General features: G+C 43.8%; 1 protein-coding gene across 1 annotated transcript in view; it reads right to left on the bottom strand.

The window, feature by feature from the left end:
• ATP8B4 (ATPase phospholipid transporting 8B4 (putative)) overlaps positions 1 to 18,442 on the bottom strand; it is a 186,316-nt gene that overhangs the window by 20,776 nt on the left and 147,098 nt on the right. Inside the window, exons 21-23 of the mRNA XM_065558148.1 lie at positions 16,217 to 16,364; positions 13,861 to 14,044; positions 3,839 to 4,062 (exon numbers count right to left, since the gene is read on the bottom strand). Of these exons, the coding sequence (XP_065414220.1) occupies positions 3,839 to 4,062; positions 13,861 to 14,044; positions 16,217 to 16,364 (556 nt within the window). The remainder of the gene's footprint in view (positions 1 to 3,838; positions 4,063 to 13,860; positions 14,045 to 16,216; positions 16,365 to 18,442) is intronic.

The following is an 18,442-nucleotide window of genomic DNA, read 5'->3' as shown; positions in this document are numbered from 1 at the left end:
GGGATAGAGGGTTGGGGGTTCCCCTGGGAGGGGAGACCCAGACTGTGGGTTACTGCTGGGGGCAGAACCCAGAGGAAAAGGGGCACCGGGGTCCAGGAGGGACACGGGGGCCCTAAGGCAGGCGAGACACCAGCCTGCAGAGGGCGCTCCGTGCTGGACAAGAGCTAATTCCCAGGATAACCGTCAGGAGGCACCGCGCCGGTGAGTCTCGCTTCGCTACACGTGGCTGTTGTGGCAAGTCACAGAGAGGACATCTCTGAGGTAGTTTAATCTTTAACCCACTAAGGACTTTAAAAATTAGGACCAGGACTTTGAAGTGCATGGAGAGCCAGTGTAGAATGTGGAACACCACTTTAATGTGATTTTGACAAACTGTCTTACCAAGAAGGCAGCCCAGTGCATGCTCAGCTTCTTCCAAGAGTCTGTATTGTCCAGAAATAGGACCCTGGATTGGGAGTCAGGAGACCTGGGTCTAATCACAGATCTGCCACTGACCTGTTGTGTGACCTCAGTCAAGTCAGTTCACTTCTGTGCCTCTGTTTCCCCTCCCAATCCTTGTCTATCTTGCCTATTTAGAATGTAAGCCTTTCAGGGCAGGAATGGCCTCTTACTGTGTGTTGATACATTGCCTAACAATGTGGGATCTAAAACATCCTCTGGTCTAGTGTGTACTGGGAGGTCTGAGGTCAAAGGCCAAGAGCTGACAACCTCTGATTGCAACATGTTCCTGACAACCACCTGAATGTAGAACAGAAGTGCAAGTCTTAGAGTTTTTCTGAAGAAAAAATAAAAGATTGACACAGTTTCCAGTATACTGGCAGTTAAGCTGATGGCCCCCAGTCATACTGCTATGTTTGCCATCAGATTACTTAATTTCCTTTCCTTGTGCCATTTTACACTAGAGTTTTATCCTATAGATTTCCATTTTTGCATAGGTCATGCAAGAGAATCCCTCCACAAGTTCTTCCTAAGATCCACATTCAAGCAAAGCCCTCTCATTTTCAACATTATGTATTTTTGGTGCATTCCACAAAGTACAGTGGGTTGAGAGAATATGCAGCGTTAATGAGTCTATTATTCAAAACAGCGTTAATAAGTCTATTATTCAAAACATAGTCATGGAAATTTGTCCTCTATTTTGAATCAATCAGAATGGCTAGAAAACCTTATGCCTTTACACCAGATTATGTAAAAACAAAATTAAGATGTATAGTTTATACTGCTGAGAAAATTCTTTCTTCCATCTATTAAGTTTATAAAGATGAGCCAAAATGGCAAAGTATTCATGAAAAGAATATTAATGTTCTAGTGTTCAATAAAAGCTTTCCAACACTATGTAGCTCTATAAATCATATCAAATTTTATGTTTAATTGCTGTAATTATGAAATGTCTCTCCTTCCCCAGAAATACAAATGTTGTTTCCCAAGGCTCAGACATTTAAAATATTTCTACCATTATTCATGGTTTTATACAATTCCTGATCCTCTCTTTTCTGAAATCATGACAGCAGACCTCAGGAATGGTTCCCCTTCCCAGGTTGCCATTGCATGCATCTACAGACAATGGCACTGCTGCTGCAGCCCATGTCTCTCCCCGGCCCCAGTATTGAGTTTGAAGAGTCAGTATCCTTCCTGAGTACACCCTTTTCCTGACATCACCCCTCAAAGTAGACAGGGGAGACCCACTTCCGCAATGCCACCCTCTTTGCCTGCTAGGAAGCTTGCCCAGCTCAATAACCAAAGGGTTACCTACTAATTTCCCAATTGAACCACCAGAGGAGGTCTCACTGCCCATCTGAATAATCACCCAATAAGCCAAAGGTCACAAAATGATCTGATGACACCAACACAGTTGCTGTGAGGCACAGCTGCCTGGTTTGGAGAGCTACCTAGTAAAGGCTTTTGGAGATGTAGGGGGAAGTACAGTGTGTCAAGAGGAATGGGAGTGGAAGGACTGATGGATTTGAGAGGGAGGGTATGCACGTCTTCAGGGGATGGCAGTGGAGGAAGAGTATTAACCCATGGAATGTTGCATGTATCTCCAACTGAGGTGAAAGATTTTGAGAGAGCCCTTTGCTATGCTTTTAGCAACATCTCACTATAATGTGGGCCTCCAAAATACAGATTTCCAGTGCAGCCCCAGTTACTACCCTTTACTCTTTCCCAACAGAGAGAGACCCAGATGAAAATCCCTAGGATTTTGAGTAAATATTCATATATACAAACAAGCATTCAATAAGTATGTGACTATGCATTCAAATTCAAACAAGAGTAAAGGGTTTGTTTTTTTCTTATTCAAAACTGAACATTGACTAGTATAGATGACACTTTTAATCTGGAGGATACTGTGTATATGTAGTGCCTCCCTACCTCTGGACAAGGGAGTTGGGAAAGGGCTGGTTCTTCCCAATGACAGAAAGGAAGCTGGATAGGGTTACCATACGTCCGGATTTTCCCGGACATGTCCGGCTTTTTGGGCTCCAAATCCCCGTCTGGGGGGAAATCCCAAAAAGCCGGACATGTCCGGGAAAATCGGGACATGCGGGCCGGCGGTCGGCCGGCTCGGGGGCCGGCGGCTCGGGGGCCGGCGGTCGGCCGGGCCGGGGGCTCGGGGGCTGGCGGCTCGGGGGCTCGGGGGCCGGCGGTCGGCCAGGCCGGGGGCTCGGGGGCCGGCGGCTCGGGGGTCGGCCGGGCCGGGGGCTCGGGGGCCGGCGGTCGGCCGGGCCGGGGGTGCTCGGCCGGGGGCCCGGGGGCCGGCAGTGCTGGGCGGGCCGACCCAGGCTGGAGACGCACCTCCTTCCCCCCCCCCCTTACCTGCTTCAGGCTTCCCGCGAATCAAATATTCGCGGGAAGCAGGGGAGGGGGCAGAGTTGGGGCGGGGACTTTGGGGAAGGGGCGGAGTTGGGGCGGGGAAGGGGCGGGGCCGGGGGCCCGTGGAGTGTCCTCCTTTAGGAGGCTCAAAATATGGTAACCCTAAAGCTGGAGAAACTTAAAGGGGCCTCACTCGTCTAATTCACTATTGCTATCTAACAAATCTGAAATGATCAGCCAGGACACATCAGATTCAGGGCCCACTGGACTGAAGACCCATGTCCCCCACTACAACTTGAAGGTGAGAAATAATCACCCACAATAACCGCTCCTAATTGCCCAAGAATATAATTAAAATAAACAAATAAATACAGGGACTCTACTCCTGGTCTCCCCCGCTGACAGCAGCTGGTTGATGTTTATTGAAGGCCTTGGGCTTTCAGTAACTTCTGCAGATCAAACATGAGGAAATAGGAAAAGCAGGATTTGCTGAAGGACATGAGGAGTTCCCCATGTCCCCAAGCAGCTTTGCAAGACACCCTTATGTTACCTTACACTTTGGCTAGAGCTTAGTTAGGATCAGTTGGCTTGGCATGGAGCCTACTTATGTGACCTGCAGAATTTATAGATTTAAGCACTCCTGACAACCACACAATCAAGCCTCAGAATTTAGCCCTAAAGAAACTATTTACTGGATTAAGACATATGGTTCTCTTTTTTCCTTTAAGCATAAGGCAGCCTGGCCTAACAAATGAAATCACGAAATGTCTCAACAATTTGGAGGAAATGAAGGAAATCATTAAATATAATAATTACAGTCAGGTTAATTTTTTTTAAAGAAAATAAAGACTAATATGATTTTAATTAAATTCCAAATGATTTTCACTCAAACATTTGGATTGTTCAGTTCAATTTTCTGATTTCTAATTATCCAATAATTAAAAAAACACCCCTTTTCATAGGTGGCTACATTAAACATACACAACATTGTTTTGTTGGTTTATAAACTTAACTCCCAAAAACTAACCTGAGCTGAGAAGCCACAGAAGAAGCCAAACCAGAAATGCACCAGAGTGAAGGAAAAGTTTTTGTAGAAGAAATAACACAAGAACTTGCACATTCTGAAATAGGACCACCTGCCATGAACAAGCAGGAGCTGCTTAAGGTATCTGAATTGGGCAAAGGAGTAATCGCTGGCCAAGACTGCTTGCATTCCTTCCTCACCACTGATGCCAATGCCTATGTGTGCGCCTGTAAGTAAAAAAGAAGCAGAAATATGTCTCTGCTAAATATTTGAAAAAGATGCATTCATTTGCTAAACTATCACAGCGAGCATTTTGTTTAGTGAGACATAAGTAGATGTCAGTATCCTGGGCTACTGAAACCATGAGGTAGAAAGCAGAGAAGTTATCAGATCAACAGGGAACACCCACTAAGTTAGCATTATCGTTACTATTATACTGAATCATGCACTCCTGCCTCTCACCCTCAGCATCCTGGGAAGCATTAGCCGCCTCTTTAATATAGAATCATTTTTGTTATGATTACACTGGTCTACAATTTTTGAGAAGTCGGCTGCTTCAGAGATAAAATGTGCTATTTATTATGTATTTTGATGTGCTGAATTCAAATATGACAATTAAAACAACTGATTGGCTACTGTTTCTAAGATATTTAAGTTTTTACATTTTATGTCTATGTATATTGTGTAGATAGTAGAGTTTTAATCATGAATTGTAAACCTAGGTCTTTTCATGTGTTTATGGTTGCTTTACATGATAATATTTCACCTGCCCTGTTTATGTAACACTTTAAAAATCAGCAAAAGGGTTATATACATAAAATTTATTATGAAACAAAAGGCAAAAAACTATTATGTACATAGTTCAGTCCTATTCAGTGTCTACTCGGCGCTTCTTGGCTTGTCTCTTGTATTCATTAAATGGAGCATCTCTTGTCACTGTCCAGCAATAATCTGCAAGCACTGATGGGCTCCATTTGCCCGGATAGCATTTCTCCATTGTTGCAATGTCCTGGTGAAATCGCTCGCCGTGCTCGTTGCTCACTGCTCCGCAGTTCGGTGGAAAAAAATCTAGATGAGAGTGCAAAAAATGTATCTTTAGTGACATGTTGCAACCAAGGCTTTTGTATGCCTTGAGGAGGTTTTCCACCAACAACCTGTAGTTGTCTGCCTTGTTGTTTCCGAGAAAATTTATTGCCACTAACTGGAAGGCTTTCCAGGCCGTCTTTTCCTTGCCACGTAGTGCATGGTCAAATGCATCATCTCGAAGAAGTTCACGAATCTGAGGACCAACAAAGACACCTTCCTTTATCTTACTTTCACTTAACCTTGGAAATTTTCCACGGAGGTACTAGAAAGCTGCTTGTGTTTTGTCAATGGCCTTGACAAAGTTCTTCATCAGACCCAGCTTGATGTGTAAGGGTGGTAACAAAATCTTCCTTGATTCAACAAGTGGTGGATACTGAACACTTTTCCTCCCAGGCTCCAATGACTGTCGGAGTGGCCAATCTTTCTTGATGTAGTGGGAATCTCTTGCATGACTATCCCATTCGCAGAGAAAACAGCAGTACTTTGTGTATCCAGTCTGCAGATCAAGTAAGAGAGCAACAACCTTCAAATCGCCACAAAGCTGCCACTGATGTTGGTCATAGTTTATGCACCTCAAAAGTTGTTTCATGTTGTCATAGGTTTCCTTCATATGGACTGCATGACCAACTGGAATTGATGGCAAAACATTGCCATTATGCAGTAAAACAGCTTTAAGACTCGTCTTCGATGAATCAATGAACAGTCTCCACTTATCTGGATCGTGAACGATGTCGAGGGCTGCCATCACACCGTCGATGTTGTCGCAGGCTACAAGATCACCTTCCATGAAGAAGAATGGGACAAGATCCTTTTGACGGTCACGGAACATGGAAACCCTAACATCACCTGCCAGGAGATACCACTGCTGTAGTCTGGAGCCCAACAGCTCTGTCTTACTCTTGGGTAGTTCCAAATCCCTGACAAGGTCATTCATTCAGTTCACCTTGTGTTATGAGGTGTGGTTCAGAGGAGGAGGATGGGAGAAAATGTGGGTCCTGTGACATTGATGGTTCAGTACCAGAAGTTTCATCCTCTTCCTCTTCCTCGTCTGACTCAAGTGAGAATGATTCTGGTGCATCAGGAACCAGCAGTCCTTCTCCGTGGGGTACTGGGCGTATAGCTGATGGAATGTTTGGATAATGCACAGTCCACTTTTTCTTCTTTGACACACCTTTCCCAACTGGAGGCACCATGCAGAAGTAACAATTGCTGGTATGATCTGTTGGCTCTCTCCAAATCATTGGCACTGCAAAAGGCATAGATTTCCTTTTCCTGTTCAACCACTGGCGAAGATTTGTTGCACAAGTGTTGCAGCATATGTGTGGGGCCCACCTCTTGTCCTGATCTCCAATTTTGCAGCCAAAATAAAGGTGATAGGCTTTCTTAACCATAGTGGTTATACTGCGCTTTTGTGATGCAAAAGTCACTTCACCACAAACATAGCAGAAGTTATCTGCACTGTTCACACAAGTACGAGGCATCTCTGCTCACTTTGGCTAAACAAAAATGTGTCCCTTTGCAAAATCAAACACTGACAAATAAGAGAGCAGGACACTGTATGATTTCTAGAGCTGATATAGGGCAGAGTGATGTAAGTTTCGTTATGATTGCATCGTCCATGACTTCTAGGAATAACATGATGCAATTCATATCATGTATGACGCAATACCAGCTTCAGATTGCATCATTCATTGTTTTGCTTAAAAAGCAAGTACTGTCCAAACCCAGTCATAGATTTATTCGTAGATCCAGTCAAAGATGTATTTTAGTCATTTCTGGTTTAAATTGAGATCCCTTCCCTTTATAACTCCCTTATCCTCCGCCATTCCCAAGTCAAGGGTCGTATATACTGACCCAATAGCATATCTTGAAAACTAGAGCCAATCAACAATTTTAAGCATCATTTTCGTTCTCAGTGACCCAGAATTAGTAAAGTTTGACTACATTTATTTCAGAAGCATTTTGGCTGTAGAGCAGTGTTATTTTTAAAGCCCCCATAACTCTCTCTTCCTCTTTCAACCCCTCTTCCTTCCTTCTCTCTGGAAGAAAAAAGGTTTATTTTGTTCATTCCTTGCCAAAATAGGTGAATTGGAGGAGGGCCCTGTTGTTATTGAAGCTAACGTGGAAAACTTTTAAAATAAATAAAATTTAGTTTTTAAAAACCCAGCTCGAGATTGAGATATGGCAGTAGTCCAGTAATTGTTCACCACCCCTGTACTCAGACTGGCCTCAAACCATTCAATTTCAGTCTAATGGGCCATATTGTTTCTGAATATAAGGTGAGGCCCAACCCCGCCATTCATCTGCTTCAAGAAATGCCATTGGGATGTACGGTTCTATACAATGGCAGGATTGGGTGACAGCAAGCAGGTGAGATATTGTAAGCAACCAACACAGTACATTAGCAGCTATGTAAGGCATCTTACTATTTTATTTTAAGGGCTGCCCATCAATGAATTATAAAGACAATATATTTACTGTACAACCTGCTTGCACAGTATCATATTTTAATATACAAAATATCTTCCAAGTAACTGACACTACAATACAAGAATTTACAGTAGTTACTAATGCTGTACTTGTGAACTGTATTCTGCTATGCAAATATTGTAAAATATAAGATGTTTCTTCATGGCTGTACTGCACCCTCCACTTAATCAGGACACAATTCAGTTGGGATACTTCCCAGGATAGCCAAGCTATACTACCAAGGAATTCTACTTAATTGGGATGCCAACATATGAGTAGTGGTACTCAAATAGGGATACTATGTCTTTGTAATGTTCAGAGGCTGATGGTGCTTTGACACCTTTCAAAAATCCTTGGCCTCTGCCAGTGCTTGTTTGCCAAAGCAGAAGTGTTTTAACAATCTCCCTCTAGGCTCTTTGAAACACTGATGAAAATTAACCCTTTTAAGGATGTAAATAGTAGAGGACTGGTAGGATGCTGGAAGGTCCTGAATTTGGTAGTTCAATTTTAGCTCAATCTGGGTAAAAATAACTGTTGTTGTTCTGTGTGGTGTTGTTTGTTTTGTAAGTGACAGACCTATAACATCTTTATTTCTTCAGAGAACCAGCAAGTTAAATGTGAGCAAAACAAAGCAATTTGAGAACCATTTCAGATACAAGCAAAAAGTGCACCACCTCGTTAGTCAGAAATTCTCCTTAATCAGAATGAAAGATGAGCAACTTGGGTATCCCAATTAAGGTGGATTCAGCAGTACGTTATTTATCAAATGCTTATAAGAAGAAGTTACTCACCTTGTGCAATAACAATGGTTCTTCGAGATGTGTGTCCCTGTGGGTGATCCACTTTAGGTGTCGGTGCGTCCCTGCACCGGAGATTTCTTGCAGCAGTACTCGGTCGGGGGAAGGGCGTGCACAGGAGTCATCTCATGCAGCCGTTGGCACCTCCTGTAGCGCGCACACCCCCGACTGTCCCCTCCGTTCCTTCTCTACCGCAGAGCTTGGCGTGAACTCCAAAGTAGAGGGGAGGAGGATGGGTAGTGGAGCACCCACAGGGACACACATCTTGAAGAACCATCGTTACTGCACAAGGTGAGTAACTTCTTCTTCGAGTGGTGTCCCTGTGGGTGCTCCACGCTAGGTGCTTGTAGAGCAGTACCCCACCAGGGGTGGTAGGGGTTTGGAGTTATGTATAAGTGTGTGATGAGAGCACTGTCAGGCCAACGATAGAGTCTGAGACAAGGCCTGGGTCATAGCGTAATGCTTTGCAAAAGTGTGCTCCGATGTCCAGGTTGCAGCTCTACAAATATCTATTAAGGGGGACATTGTTCAAGAATGCAATTGATGTTGCCATGGCTCGTGTTGAGTGGGATCTGATGCCCACGGGGGGTTCTTTGTGATGCAGTGGTAGCAAGTTTGAATACAGGTAGAGACCCATTTGGAGAGTCTCTGGGTCACTACTGTAGAGCCCTTGGAGCGCTCTGCTGTAGAGATGAAGTCTTGGTGACTTGCAAAATGGTTTAGTTCTGTCCAAGTAGAAGGCTACAGCCACTCTGACATCTAGCATGTGCAACGTTGCTTCTCGAGAGTTGTTATGTGGCTTGGGATAGAAGGCAGGTAAGTGTATGGTTTGGTTAATATGATAATTTATAGCCACTTGAGCAAGAATTTTGGGTGAGGACGTAACATGATTTTGTCTTTGGTAAATACAGTGTACGGTGGTTCAGCCAACAATGCTCCTATTTCGCTGAAATGTCTGGCAGACGTGATTGTCACTAGGAATGCGACTTTCATTGACATATGTAGGAGTGAGCAGGTTGCTAGAGGTTCGAAGGGTGGTCTTGTGAGACATTTGAACACAAGATGGTGGTGCAGGTTGGCGTACTTCTAGGTACATGTTCTGCATATCTGCTAGAAAGCATGGTGTAATCGGGTGACCGAATATTGAAGCCCCTTTTATCTGCTCATGGAGGGCCGTGATGGCAGCCAGGTGTACTTTAATAGAACTTATGGCTAACCCCATTTCCTTCAGTTCTAGTAGGTAGTCTAGGATCATAGATAGAGGTGCCGTGGTCGCGTCCAGCTGTTTTTGCTGACGCCAAAGGGAGAATCTTCTCCACTTGTGGCGGTAAGTATTTCTAGTGGTGAGGCGACGGCTATTTAGTAATACCTGTTTTACTTTCTCTGAACAGTTCAATTCCCCATGTTGGAACCAGAGAGGAGCCACGCTTTGAGATGGAGTTTCACTGGCTCTGGATGGAGCATCAGGCCCTTATTCTGGGACAGGAGGGCCGTCCGGAAGGGCAGCGGTTGTGGGGCACATACTGCTAGACTTGAGAGGCACGGAAACCAAGTCTGTATGGGCCATGTGGGGACAATGAGAATGATGTATGCTCTGTCGAGTCGTATCTTGCAGATGACCCAGGATCAGTGGTATCAGCGGGAAGGTGTACATGAGTGATGCGTTCCACAGGACGAGGAAGGCATCCCCTAACGATCCCGGTGACAGGCCTGTCCTGGAGCAAAATAGTGGACATTTGTGATTTGTTGCTGAGATGAAAAGGTCGATTACTGGGTGACCCCATTTTTGGAATATCGTGCCGAGAACACTGTCGTGGATTTTCCACTCATGTTCCTGTGAGAAGTGCCTGCTGAGGTTGTCGGCTGTAGTGTTTTGGCACCCTGGTAGGTATGATGCTGTGATGTTTATATTGATGCGGATGTAGAAGTTCCATAAATTCATGGCTTCTACGCATAGCAAGTGAGACCTGGCTCCTCCTTGGCAATTGATGTAAAACATGCACGCCACATTGTCGGTGAGAATAGAGATTGAGGTTTCTCGTATGAGTGGGAGGAAGTGTCGGCATGCATTGTGTACCGCGCGGAGTTCCGGGAGATTGATATGTAGTTGGGTTTCCGTCGAAGACCACTTGCCTTGTACATTGTGGTGACCCAATTGGGTGCCCCAACCTATCAGGGAGGCATCTGTTGTAATAGTCACTGATGGGGGGGTCTTGTTGAAAGGGAATCCCGGAGCATGCATTCCCTGGCGGTGTCCACCATTGTAGGGGGAGAATAACCCTTGGTGGTAGTGTCACACATCTGTTGAGAGAGTGTTTGCTGGGAGCATAGACCATGCTCAACCAGTGCTGCAGACAGCGTGTATGGAGTCTGGCATACTTTGCTATGAAAGTCATAGCTGCCATATGTCCCAGAATCTGAAGGCATATCCTCACTGAAGTTTGTGGACTGATGGTCACTGTGGAAATAAGATTCGTCAATGTAGTGAATCTGTGGTTTGGCGATATTGCCTTGGCTTGTATGGAGTCTAGGTCAGCTCCGATAAATTCCAATTGCTGGGTTGGTTCCAGGGTGGATTTCTTTTCGTTTCTCTGTAGACCTAGCTGGTGAAATAGGTTTCTTGTGGTTTCTTGTCGATTGGCACCCTTGAGGAGGCAATCATCCAAATAGGGGAAGATTATGACTCCTTTGTGTCGAAAATGTGCTGCTACTACCGCAAGCATTTTTGAGAATACGTGGGGAGCGGTGGCCAGTCTGAAGGGAAGGATCCTGTATTGGTAGTGGTTGGGTCCCACTGTGAACCGCAGGAACCGTCTGTGGGCATGGAAGTATGCATCTCTCGGAATTGATGTGGTACTGGTTCTACAGTACCCAGCAGTAGGAGGTGGTCTACTTCCTGTTGTAGAAGGTGATTGTGAGATGGGTCCCTGAAGAGGGACGGGGAAGGGGGGAGGGTAGCGGGGATAGCTGCGAAAGGAATGGTGTAGCCAGTTTGTATGATCTCCAAAACCCTTTGATCTGTGGTTATTGCAGTCCAGGCAGGGTAAAATGGGCGTAGGCGGTGACCAAAATTGTGGGATGGAGTATCTGTTGGTGCTAGAGGTGTGGGGAGGTTGTGCATACTCTCGACCAAGACTTCAAAATTGTGGCTTAGATGCAAATGGACAGGCAGACGAGGCCTGGTTCTGTGGAGCTCGTCATCTCTGAGCCCATTGTTTGAGTCTGTTCTGAGTGAAGTATCGTGGTTGCTGACAGTTAAATGAGGTGTCTCGTGACCTCTGGTATGGTGTAAAGCGAGGGCGTTTGTCAGGCGGTGGGTGTATGCAGAGTTGCTTGGGAGGCCTTCCTGGTATGGAGGAAACGTCTGTTTGAGACGAGAATAGTTTATCCCTATCAAAGGGGAGGTCCTCCACTTTTGGTTGTAGTTCTTTTGGAATTCCCAAAGCCTGCAACCATGATGTTCTTCTCATAACCACAGCTATTGCAGTTGTTTGGGCAGCTCTGTCCGCTACATCCATTGAGGCTTGCAGCGCTGTGCAGGCTATTAACTGACCCTCGTTGATAATGGCGTTGAGTTGAGGACGTTTATGCTCGGGGAGGTCCTCCATGAGATCTTGTATTTTACTATAGTTAGAGTATTCGTAATTTGGCAACTCTGAGCAGAAGGGTGGCTGATGAGTAAACTTTCCATCCAAAAAGGTCCAGTCTCTTGTGTTCTTTATCTTGCAGTGAGGAGTGGAAATGAGGCTATTTACTGCACTGATTAGCAGCCTTTACTAACAGAGAGCAGGCTTGAGGGTGTGAAAACAAAAATTCCATGTCTTAGATTTTTAACAACTTATGTTGTTTCTCCTGCACCTCATGTAAGGCAATTTCTTGGCTGTTTGATATTCTTTTGAAGAGTTCTTGGAACTGTTTCAGGTCATCTGGTGCCGTAGGGGTAGACGGCGTCACCGCTTCATCTGGTGCGGAAGATGAGTGTGGGGCAGGTGGTGAATCATCCAGGTCTGCCTGTGATAGTATCTCTTCCTCTTCTATCTCTGTCTTGGGGTCAGAGGTTTCTCTGTGTGTTAGGCTTCACAGCGTTCCATGTAGGTCTCATCTGTGATGGAGATGAACGTTGAGAGGAGAGGTGCTATGTAGCTCGGGGAGTGTTCAGTGATGAGCAGTGCTGACTGCCAAGGCCCAAGCAGCGAAGCGGGGGGAAAAAAAGCCAATCGGCGGCACTTCGGTGGCAGCTCGATCGCGTCGCTTTATTCTTCTGTGGCAATTCGGCGGCGGGTCCTTCGCCCCCTCTCTTCCTCTTCAGCGGCATTTTGAGGGACCCACCGCCAAATTGCCGCTGAAGACCCGGATGTGCCGCCCCCCTTTCCATTGGCCGCCCCAAGCACCTGCTTCATTCGCTGGTGCCTGGAGCCGGCCCTGGTGACTGTGGTGCTGAAGAAACTGCTATGTCCTCAGTATGCAGGAGTTGCGCTAGTCCCGCCTTGGTGTTGCGGTCAACTGTTGGAATGCTGACCAGTGCCGGGTTTGGCTTATTAGCCAGCATCAAGTCTTCGGTCAGTGCCAGTGGCAGCAACATTGATCACGGTGCTGCTGCCTGTGCCACGCTCTGCACTGGGGTAGTCGGTGCCGTGAAGGAGACTTGATGTCTCAGCTCCAGTGCCGTGCATTGGGGCTCAGCAGGGGTCCGCTGAGGGACGGTGTTGGAGGAGTCCGGTGCCTCATAAGTGCTCAGTCTGGATGAGTGGAGCACTGAAGGTAAAGACCTCGCTGGGAAAGATCTCTTTTTCTAAGAGACCCTTGCTGGAGAGGTCAAGGCTCGCTTCCTGAGTTTTGGAAGTCGAAGCCTTACCAGAGCTCAGGGATCTCGGTTTATGAGACATCCCGGAGGATGTCTCTTGCGGAGGTTGGAGGGATTTCTCCAGCAGAAGCATTTTCAAGTGGAGATCCTTGTCATGTCTTGCCCTTGTTGTTAAGTTGGTGCAGTGTAAGCATTTCTGGGAGATATGAGTTTCTCCCAGACAGCGAATGCAGCATGTGTGGCCGTCAGAGACTAGGATTGGTTCACAGCAAGAGTCACACTTTTTAAATCCTGTTGAGCCGGGCATGACTGCAGTTAAGCCTCTCCCGCCTCTCGAGAGATAAGGGTGGGAGTTAACTGTAATGGTAAACTGTAGAAACTGTTCCCAAAGGGGGAGTTAAGCAGAGAAAAAGTCTTCTTCTTTCTTTCTTCCCTTTTTTTTTTTGGTAGAAAAACCTTTAAGAGGAACTAACAAAATTATGTAACTATGTATAGACTAAGACTAACTAAACAATGTAACTAAGCATAGACTAATAAGTTCCTATGTAACTTGTAACTTTTTTTTTCTTTCAGAAAGTATCTCCGTCTGCAGCCGAAGATGGTTGAGAAGGAACTGAGGGGACGGTCGGGGGTGCGTGCACCACAGAAGGTGCCAACGGCTGCACAAGTCGACTCCTGTGCGCGCCCTTCCCCCGACCGAGTACAGCTGCGAGAAATCTCTGGCACAGAGACGCAGCGACACCTAGAGTGGAGCACCCACAGGGACACCACTCGAAGAAGAAATATGAATTCATTGATAGGCAAACAGTATGTTATTGGCATTTCTATTTATGCTTTTAACTGAACATTATGACACAATTTCCTCTTACTTTTGATCATGCTAATGTCATTGGCTCCATCTCCGATGGCCAAGGTGACTGCTTTCCTGTGCTTCTTAACCAGCTCTACCACTTGTGCTTTTTGTAAGGGAGTCGCTCGACAACAAATCACAGTTTTACACATGCAGGCAACTTCCACAAATTCATTCTCCAGATCAGCCTCAAGTGCATGAGCCTGAAATACAAAATATTCCCTATCAGAGTACTGGATCTGTAGCTGTAATCAATAGAAGATGTGATGGTTCGGAAATGAGAATTCTTTGCATATAATAAATAGGATATATCACTTTTAAATAAAATAATTTCAAAAGTTTTTTTTAAACAGCTGAAGCCTTTAGTGGAAGATACTACACATCTCCAGTAAACACAATAAATCAGTCTCATAAGTGTATACATATAATCCTAACACACAATGTGAGCGAAGCTACATTTTGTTGTAAAATACTTGATTTAATTACACGTTCAATACAAATATTAACAAAGGGGGAAGAAATAACCTAAAATTGGATACATAAAGTTATTTCAGTCCAGCACTTGACTTCCCAGCTAACTTTATGAGAATTTAAAATGGCCTAATCCAGTGAATCATCAGCTCCGCTGCAAGTGTTTAGTTGCAGATATTCAATGTATCTTTATGGTTCAGCACCCCTGGAGCCTCTTCACAATTCAGACACAGTAAAATGCTGGAAACTATCGTTAAATAGTGTCTGGCCAAACTCTGGTCTGCCTCTGCCTTTGGATTGACATGTAGCTAGTCCAACTGTATGTGGCATGTGAGCAGGGTCACTGGAAAAATGTATAAAATGTTCCCATTTTGACATATATTGTGCGGTTTCATTTACTGTGTGACAATTTTTCCATTAAAATGTAGGAGGGACAGAAAACCTTCTGAAAGCCCCAGGCAGGAAAAGGACAGGGATCTCTTCAAAATCATGGGAGAGGAAAAACTTCAGGTCATTGGTTTAGATATTCTGGAGATCGGGGTTGGGGGGGGAGAATACACAAGGAATGGGGAAAAGATCTTTGAAAAGGCTCAGGGGAAAGGGCTAAGGCATGAGCAGGTTGCCTTTTAGATATCTCCGAACAAAAAGGGTAACTAGAAACTTTATCTTCTTTCCCAATTCTAATTTTAAACTCTGCCAAAACCGGCAAACATCCATTGCTCTTCCCATTCCTTTGAGTCTCTGATGAGACTGCCAATGAGGGTTCCACTTAATCCCAGTGATGGTGCTTGCTGGAGGTGTTCACAACTGAGCTAGTGTCTTATTCTAATCTCTTGACAGAGGCTGCTAAACAGTTCTGAGATGATATTGAAACCACAAATCTGGGTACAGAAGAAAAATAGTTTCTGCAGACTCATGACCTTTCTGCTGGAGAGGATAATCTGCCCTAGAGGGGAGATCTGCAACTTTCCATAACTTTCACAGTGTAGAAAGCAACACATTCTTATGGCTGGAATGCAGCTGGAGAGAGTCATGCATACTTAGAACTACCTTAAATGGCTGAGGATCTTATGGAAAAGCTTAAACAATATTCCCATTTACTTCTTCTTTTTCTATTAAGAAACTGTCTGAAGGCAGAAACATTCTTATTCTCAATTTTTAAAAAGAAAATAAAGATCAAAATATATGAACATACAAAGATTATCATGTATCTTCATGAGCGGCTAATTTCTCAAAAGTGAAGCCTGCACTTTTAACTCTCTTAAGTTAGAGAGTCAGAAGATCGTTTTGATACTTGTTCAAGATTTCGAACCTGAACTACATTAAAGTAATGTAAGTTTATTCTATTATGACAAGAACCAGATTTCCTAATCAAAGCAAATTGTTTTGGCATCCCTGTAAGATGCTGATATTTAGAAAACCCACTGGAGGTATCTTAATGACATTAATTTGGTGCAGTAATTATTTTAAGGTCAGGTTGTGCTCTCAAACAACAAACATCAGGAAAAAAAACAGCATTACATCTGCCTAATTGCATTCCCTTAATTAATTGGCATTGATTTGTGATATTCCCCTCACACAAGTACTTAAACAATAATAGCAGTGGTCTATGTCTAGTTAAGAAGGGATAAGATTGTGTGAACTAGTTCTTACTATGGGGCCTTCTCCACTGTGGCAGTTATTAAAAAAAGCTGTACAGAGTTACTCATTTGATTTCTCTTCCATACACATCCAAAAGTTAAGACGTAATTTTTAATTGTTTCTTGCAATTATGTCAGCCTTTGTTTTTAGCTTTCTTATGAAACCGTTTTAGAGTTTGGAGAGAAATCCGTCATTGTTAGAAAACAAAACAGACATTATTTGGGTTGGGAAGGAAAGGACAAAACCTGAAAAAACTGACTTACCAGACTATGTCCATTTATGACTAATGCATAATCACCAATGACAGTTTCTTCCAAGACTGCGCCCTGCTTTGATTCTTGCATTTTTTCACAAAATATATGACCATTGGAAAGGTCTTTGCTTTGTCCAAACAAATGTTCTTTCGCTTTCCTTAAAAGAAAAAAGGAATATGTTATTATTAATTTTAATCAGACAATGATTTAGAGCTAATTTCAGTTCTGCTGTAATTAATATTACGTAAGAGCGAATGTCAGTAGGCAAGAAGAATATTTCTTTTACGTGATGAAGATACTGTAGTGTGTTTAAAATCTAAGGAAGTAGGTTGTGTAGGTATGGCGGTAAGACAATATTCTTGAGTGTTTTTAAATAACTTAGAAGTTTAATAGCAATCTTGATCTGAGTTTGACCGGAGTGATTTATCATTAATTTGGTATTAAGATTTTCCAGGCTTAGAGGAAAGATAGGTTTGGCACAGAAAATGCTGTAGTTACATTTACAGGAGCAAAGAATGAGGAGAAATTCTTTTTCCAGGAATTCTGGGCAACGTGTTTATTTTATTTTGTAAAACAAAAAAAATATACAATTTCAGAATAGCGTAAACTGTGACCTTTTACAAATTACAGTACAAGTCCATTTATAGAAGTAAACTTATTTAGCAACTCTAGGTCATAAGCAGAGATAGCCAAAAAACAACACATTGGAATGTTGTGAAAATTTGGATCATAAGTTAATAACTCTAATCTATATCCCTATAACCAGTTGAACCAACCCCTCACCTGGGCTCTGCAACGCTCTCCAACTGGCCTCTGGAAGTGGCACCACTGGCTACTACAGCTATCCATAGGGTGATGCCTTTACAGTTCCCTGATGTTACTGGAGTGTCTTTGTACAGATTAGGCTCCCCTTTTAGTTGTGGGCTATGTTCTTTGTCATGGTCCTAGATTTAAATTTTGCCCACAGTCCTTTTATTGCAAACTCCTCTTGGTTTTTCATAAAATTGTCATACAATTGCTTTATTTGAGATTTTTTTTCTGAAGGTTAATTACTTTCACTTTCTGGAAATTTTGTATGCATGCAATATTGTGGGTGAGGTAATATCTTATTTGACCAGCTTCTGCTGATGAGAGGGACAAGCTTTCTGCACTTCCACAGTGCTCTTCTTCAGGTCTGGGAAAAAGAAGAGCTCTCTGTGAGCTCAAACGCTTGTCTCTCTTACTGTTGGAAGTTGGTCCAATAAAAGATACTATCTTACCCACTTTGTCCCTCTAATATCCTGGGACCAACAGGGCTACAACAACATTGTATATATTGTGACAGATGTGGGACGACTCTGTAATAATTTATAAATGGTGTATGTTGACCTGCATACTTTATTGTATGAATACACTGATTTAGTTTAATAGCAGACCATAAGGAAAAACAAGCAGGAAGGGAAGAATAGGTCAATATAGGCCACCCCTCATCTAATATGTGAGGGCTGGTACAGCATAGTGGCAGAGCCATAGGTTCTGCAGAGTCTGGCTGGACCTCCTGGTTGAGCCTACCAAACTGGTTTTGTCCAGAAGAGCTAAAGCCAGGCAATAACAAAGGAAACGGATTATAAGGGACTCTCTCTCTCCAAAGAGGAAATACTTGTTGGGGAGCTATTCAAGGAAACCAGACTGGCACAAGAACCTTCTCAGATGTCTGAAGACGTTAGGCCCATCTAGGCAACTATCACTGGATGGTAGGGCTTTAGGGAAGACAGACACGTATCAACTGTTTGTTGTTTTAAAATCCTTTTTCTTTCAATGCTTTGTTCCTACTCTTAAAATAAACAATATTTAAGAAGGCTGTTTTGTCACTGAATACCAGTGGCCACAAACTCCTGAAGAGAACAGCTAGTGTCAAACCCAGTCAGATCTGCTGGGTAAGTACAATTGATCCTCAGTGTAACATACCCCACGGCACAGTCTAAGAGTGGGAGACACAGGCTAACAACTGAAAGGGCGCACTCTGAGACTAGAAAAGAGAGAGAGAGAGGTGCAGATAGCCCTGAAACCATGGCATATATTTCTATATATTTTCCTTAGATTATGACTTTGTATATGAAATATTCTGTGACATAAGGGCCTGCAATTACATTTAATAGGCCCTGATCCTGCAAAGACTTCACCATGTGTGTAGCTTTGTGCATATGAGTGCTACTATTTACTTCATCAACGGTTACTCACAGGCCTAAAATTATA

Source organism: Chrysemys picta, chromosome 10 (genome assembly GCF_011386835.1).
Source record: "Chrysemys picta bellii isolate R12L10 chromosome 10, ASM1138683v2, whole genome shotgun sequence".
NCBI classification, from domain to species: Eukaryota; Metazoa; Chordata; order Testudines; family Emydidae; genus Chrysemys; species Chrysemys picta.
This window is presented reverse-complemented; position numbering and strand designations above follow the sequence as displayed.